Source organism: Thermobia domestica, chromosome 2 (genome assembly GCF_964235325.1).
Source record: "Thermobia domestica chromosome 2, izTheDome1.hap1.1, whole genome shotgun sequence".
Lineage (NCBI taxonomy): Eukaryota > Metazoa > Arthropoda > Insecta > Zygentoma > Lepismatidae > Thermobia > Thermobia domestica.
Window position 1 is genome coordinate 49666101 of NC_137455.1, and position 7041 is coordinate 49673141.

At 36.7% G+C, this 7041-nt stretch overlaps 1 protein-coding gene across 1 annotated transcript in view; it reads right to left on the reverse strand.

Moving 5' to 3' along the window:
• LOC145671946 (nucleoside hydrolase-like) overlaps positions 1 to 7041 on the reverse strand; it is a 41800-nt gene continuing 34759 nt past the window's right edge. Inside the window, exons 4-5 of the mRNA XM_081741146.1 lie at positions 4213 to 4352; positions 1 to 460 (exon numbers count right to left, since the gene is read on the reverse strand). Of these exons, the coding sequence (XP_081597272.1) occupies positions 140 to 460; positions 4213 to 4352 (461 nt within the window). The 3' untranslated portion in view covers positions 1 to 139. The remainder of the gene's footprint in view (positions 461 to 4212; positions 4353 to 7041) is intronic.

A 7041-nucleotide genomic window follows, 5' to 3' on the forward strand; every position in this document is an offset into this window, starting at 1 on the left:
TGAGTAGACAAAATACTCTTTTATTAAAGATTTTGCGTATAATGCAACGACATTCTTTAACATATTTAACATTTTTAATTTGTTACATGGAAAATATACAAATTCGTTAATCTGTTATTTTTTATTATATTAACATTATTTAACTTCCTAAAGCATGCACTAAAAACTGTTTATATTTTTCTACATCAATTTTTTCTATTACAATTACATTGGGATCTTTACTATTTTTATTGAGATAATCTACAATTGTGGCGCCTCTAGAAATGGTACCATGAAGTTCAATTGTTGCATGGCGTTGTGTAGAGGATAGCACAATGTCTGGCTGAAGAAAAACTGCAGCTGACATAGGATCGCAGGAGATCCATTTGTTTGTTTCCCCAATTCTCCAAGAAGCTTCGGCTCTGTTAAGTAACTCTATCTGAGGAGAAGATAATCTTCCTAATACATTTTGTCTCCAGTCCTGGAAAAAGCGTACGAAAAATATTTTTATTCTTACCGTTAGAAAAGAAGAAAATTACTATATAAACTATGCTAAATACAGTAAAGGGCCTCACGCAAAAGGCAAAACGTATATTTAGCAATGGATGGGATTGAGTTTATAATAAGGATTAAAACCATCTAATTATTTTTGCATAGATTTATAAACATTACACGTGCTCCTGTTTGTAAACAACAATCACACGCATTTTACGATGCAGTACTACACCTCACGTCGGATTACTACAAGATGCAGATGACTGACCGACCACCAGCACCACATACAGTCACATGATGACAATGGAACAGCAGCGTCACCCGGAAAGCTTATATAACGAAGAGGATTCAACGGACAGTCACCAGTCTGCGATTGGTCACCCCCTCCTCTAGCTTGCCTGGAGCTCTAGGAGAAACCCAACCCAAAAGCCTCTAGTTTACTGCGGAACTCTAGACTTCCCTTCCTCCCGCCTTAGTTTGCTCGGTGCTCTGAGACTTTTAATCCCCTCGTTGCTTGCTTCAGAGCATTGAGCTTTCTTACATCACTCAGCTTGCCCGGAGTTCTGTAGATATCCTGTCCTAAGGCTTAAGGTCTTGTGCTACCTTTCTTTCTTATCTCGCATTAGAAAAAGTTATATTGTGATATTTCTGTAAATACTGTTGTATTTTATTACAATTTTTTATAATAAAAACTGGTAATCGAAGTCGATTCCGGACTCTAATTTACTCTACATAACTCTACCTACCCCCAGAAAGGGAAGAACTTTACAATATTGATGCAATCAGTAACTCTTGCATGTTCTAAGGGTTGCATATTAGCGTTAAAGCGAAACGTAAATTATAAATGAATGGCATATGGATAACCAGTGAAAGTCACCGTTACCCGTAGTAAAGATGTTAACATATTAACTCCATTTGCGAACTCGGGGAAGATAATCGCTTTAGCTACCTATTGAAAAAAATATAAAGCAAAAATACGTTTTGGTTCAAGAGTTATTATGTAGAGTAACGGACGGACAAATGTACTACAATCTTTCAAGGCTCGCTAGCATAAACCTAATAACAAATATTGTGAAATTACTATACGAGGGGTTGCTGATAAGTCATGAGTTTAATAAGAACAAATAGGTTATTGTCTTTAAAAGGCGAAAGTCGTTTTATATATTCCCCTCGAAGTTGAATGTATTTGTGACATCACTTTTGTAGCTTCTAATAGGCCCTCCAGGAAAACGTTTCTGGTTGATACTAGAAACACTGGTTTGAAGCTACTATCACGCCTTCACGAGTATGAAATTATGCTCCCTTTAAGTGCTTTAAGATTTGAGAATAATGCGCTCATGTGTTGCTAAATCTGGTGAATAAGTTGGATGTTGTATCATTTCAAATTTCAGTTAGGTTTCGCATTGTGATGGCGGTTTTCTGTTCCGGAAAACAAATCAATATGGTTTATTAGCGTAGTATATGTATAATTTTCAATCATTTTTAAAATTAACATATTAGATATATAAACTAATAACGAAAACTAAAATTAGCACCAAAACCTAATTTTCCCTATTATTGTCCGACTTAAATGATTTCCGTGGGTTTCTTGGTGTTCTCCTCTTTCCTCCCACTTTCTCATTCCATTAATTCTTTCATAATCATTCATTTCCATTGATCATTCGTCTCGTTTACTGTACAGGATATAACCATGGGACATAAAACTAGAAACTTCATTTCATTTAATGAATTATTGTTTAAGACGTTCTGAAATTAGTGATTTTTTAAAGCACATTAGAATATGATACAACTTTAAATTGACTTTTATTTACAAAGTTCATTCTGAATAATAAAATAACATGTGTGTCGGTTCATTAGTTTTTAGCATAAACAGTAGTCACCTGGAGCCACTAAATTTTATATGCAGATAAATCTTTACCAGATCTAGTCATGTACGAAGCCGTTTTATTGATTTTTGGCTCGTGGGGATTGGCGGAGGGTCAACATTTACGATTATTTCTGATTGTTTCTGAGAACGCCTTACTTGTATGCAACCAGCGTGACTTCTGTTATGTGGGTTACATAACAACGGAGGATAAATGCCCGAAGAATGAAATTGTTTGGGCATCCCTTTAAAGATATTCTTTTTCCTTCTGCTTTATTTTTTTTAAATCCAGGTTCTGAATAAAGACCTGAGTAAAAACGGTGCTTACAGTTGGTCCCTAATAAATAATTTTTAGTTTGTTCTAACTGTACTTCATAAAGTTCCTCTCCCTGTATAATCATTTTTGCACATAATAGGCGGAGTGAAAATGACCACCACAGTATGTAATAATGTGAGATAACTGTATTAGGGTTAGCAACCCTGTTTACAGCTTTAAGGTGTGCATAACGAATAGAAGACAAAAAAAAAAAAACATTCTACGTAACTGGCATGCTTCTTGTAAGTATCTATGTAGAGGTTCTAGTAACTCTGCAATACCCAATGGAGTACGGCGGATGATTTTGAAAAACACTGTATGTTATTTCACGAGGAAGTAAAAAAAAAAAAAAAAAAAAACTAAACTGTCTTCCTGAATATTCGCTATTCGCCAATACCCACATGGAGTTCTCAATATATCAAATGATCACATTTTTTGATCTACTTTTCTTGAAGTAGAACAGTTTTTCGCCCATTGATCTAATAAAGATGATTTTTTTTTTTTTTTTTTTACGTGGTTTCTTCCAATGATTGCGTGAATGCAATAATTCAAAACACAAGAAGTGAGAAAGCAATGAAAGCACAATACCTATACCAGGGCTGGATTTAGGAGGGGTGCAAAGGTGCATGTGCACCCCCCTTCGTTGGAAATATACACTACCTAAAGTAAGAAGCTAGCAGTGAGTTTTGCAAAATCAATAGTTTAAGTCAATTTTCTGAAGGTTGAAGGAAAAGAATTCATCGACAGCAGACATTTAGCATTTCCAAAGGAATTCCTCATTCACATCACAGATGCCTAAAGGCTTTTAAAAAACTCAAATTTAATTCAAATGTACTGGTAGTTATTGGTGCACCCCCCCTCAGAGAATCCTGATCCGGCCCTGCCTATACCAAACCCTTCTCCAAGAAAGCGAAGTAAAATCATTATGCTATTTCTACACGCATTCTTGATCTATCCGATATTCATTCCGACGAATTCATTCGTACATCTTCTCATGACTTGTATTTTGATCTTTATGAACTCCCTATGTACTCTTGATCTAGTACCCAGCAACTGGTTGATATCTCAGAATTGGCTGTTACTATGATACTATATACACAGGGCAATATTATCTGGTAGCTAATTATCTATCTTGACGTGTCAAAAGCTCCTACTAGTGAAAAATATGAAGCCTACTTAAATGTTGTTCTTAGCAATCATAATTTTGTGATTATTCTACAGTATTTAACACAGTTTCCCCACATGTTACTTTGTTCCACAAGGAGACAAACTTCTATAACATGGTGAAAATTTGAATATCAAGTATAATATATAACATCTTTACCGTAAGATAGTAAGATTATGTTTTCATTAATAAAATAGGGCTCACTTTAACAGTTTACTAAACTTCTAACTTAAACTAATGTTATTTCGAACAACATGATATAAATTTTCTTTGAAAGGTCTTGAACACAAGTGCTTAGATACAAATGAATATAGAAGAATAAGGGACATCATGTATTTTTTAATGAAGCGAAAGAATTATACGATATATAAATATAAATAATTCGATATTTACAAGTGGAATGGCGTTCCTAAGGTAAGCTGTTTCCCATGGAAGCAATGTTATGAGTCGAGTGCTTTTGCTGAGAACAATATGAGCAGCTTCTGCATCTTGGTGAAAATTAAATTCCGCTCCAGGAACTACATTTCCAACCCCTAAAATTAAAAAGTAGAAATTTTATTATTAGAAGCGAAGTTACGTCTATGAACAGTCCCGTATGTAGCTTAATTTTGTATTGAAATTTCGAACTCTGTATTGAATATTGAGCTCAGCCGTAAAACAAAACTGAAAATGTGCATTATATACCGAATTACAGTATATTCCCGGAAATGGTTTGATTTGAGATAAACGACGCTTATAATTTGTAATGTCTCATTCAACGCTATTCAGTACCCTAAGAATTTAGTTGCTTCAAACTACAACTGTGTATACTGTGGTTTAAAAATATAAAGTCGATTGAAAATACGCTGGTGGAAACGTATTAAGAACACTGACAAGGAACGGACATAAACGTGTCATCCGGACATCCGAATCAAACCTAGTCCATTCGATAAACAACAAGGATATGTTCATGCACAAAAAATTAGGTGCCATGGACAACATAGTAAGTCCCTGGGGCCCATTAACCCTGTTAGTATAAAGAAAATCGTAGACTCGCAGTGAAAGAGCTATTGCATCAACACTATTCATTGGAAAGTCATGGTTTGTAGTTCGTTCTCTTCAACATGAAAAAGCTTTCCAGAGGTGCTATGTATTGGGGGCCCATAACGTACTTGAACAGGGAAAATTTCCTCCAGAAACTCCTCTTATCAACTCTAGACCACTCTAGAGTGGCTCCGGGTAAAAGCACACAATCCAAATGTATCTCGAAAAATATTATAGGGGCTAAGAAATGACTGTACCAAGTTTTGTATTGATAGACGGAATAGATATTACGGGAAAGATTGTATAGCAATACACGCTTTCCCCTCATACCTATTCTTTCTATCAATACAAAACTTGGTACATTTCTTATCCCCTATATTATTTTTCGAGATACATTTGGATTGTGTACTTTTACTCGGAGCCACTCTAGAGGGGTCCAAAGTTAATAAGAGGAATTTATGGAGGAAATTTTCCTGATATTCTCCTAATTTTCCCTGTTCAAGTACGTTATGGACCCAATACATAGCACCTCTGGAAAGCTTGTTTCATGCTGAAGAGAATAAACTATAAACCATGACTTTCCAATGAACAGTGTTGATGCAATAGCTCTTTCACTGCGAGTCTACGATTTTCTTTATACTAACAGGGTTAATGGGCCTCAGGAACTTACTAAGTTGTCCGTGGCACCTAATTTTTTGTGCATGAACATATGTTCTTTATGTTTATCGGATGGACTAGGTTCGATTCGGATGTCCGGATGACATGTTCATGTCCGTTCCTTGTGAGTAGAATTCACGAATCTGGCCCACAGTTGGCACAGAAGAAGAAAAATATAGTTGGTGATAACAATCCGAACATAATGAATATGAATGATTCAAACATGCTATGCAGGATAATCAAAAAATACAGTACTAATTTGAATAGCACATGAAGTCGCAAAGAACGGCTGCACGAACATTTTCTATGGTTGTATCTGGTAGAGTAGATGCAGAATGTCTGTGTGCTGTGTTGTATCCAACGATTGCTGCAGATCTTTGGCGTAGTTGAGCGATGTTCGTGACAAAATCCTGCTGGGAGTGGGCTGACAGACGCCGTCCTATTGTTTCACACTATACTTGTAAGAGATTAGGCCTGGAGGCTTAGGAGACCAGGATAGAAGGTGTATAACGAATAAAGCATGCTTAATTGTCCTGAAGGTATGGTGATGCTCATTATCGTGCTGAAAAATAGGTTCCTGCAAAGCGTCCAGTTAAGGTCAAAGAACAGGATTGATGACCTCACATATGTACGACATACTATTCACTAGTCATACTTCCGTGAATGAAGATCATCTGAATAGTGAACGAGGTGTACAACTTAATGGTGCTATACTAGGTGTAGATATTACATGGCAAGTGAAAACACACGCTGAATTTTCAAACTCATCCGCAAGTCACGCATACGAACACATATGGTCACACATACCAACGTTACATAGTTCAATATTATCACCCTCCATACGCTTCGGCATCTAGTGTTTTTCGACTGCATAATATTACCAAAGACGTTCTTGGCATTGAACAAGAATCAGGAGTAACCGTGCCTACCCCCAGCAATCGAGAATTGACAATCTATGAACTAGTTGATGACTGTGCCTCTGATTGCGCTGGTAGTCATCTTCCCGTCCGTAAGGGCGGTCCAAAGATCATTTTCTTCAGTTCTCTTAGGTGAATCGTAGGAGCACTGGAACGGGTGCAGTGGAAACTCTCTGAGTCTCATAGACGCATAGACCATCTATATACAGCTGATTCGCTCAAATGGCAATTCTACGGGAGACAACCCAGCCTTTCAAGGCTCCACTATATGGCCCCATTTGATGCCACTTAATTACACAAAGATGTTCGCTGGTGCATTGCAGACGTTTATTGTGACCATCAACACACGTGTAAACGGATTCGCGCACAACTACACTCATGCAGTCAGATAACCTCCAGACTACTAGCAGCATGTCCTTTATAGACACTACGATTACACTGCCCTCTAAAGTGGCCAGTGTTCAAGGAACTAGAAACTGTGTAATATCATCATGTTCTTCACAGACACAAATTCTATGGTTTAATTTCGTTCGAATAGGACAGTAATATGGGATGTTCTTAGATGCATTGCCACTGATGTATAAAAGGTTTAAAGCAAGAGTGAAAACACGTGTTGAAAGCAAAG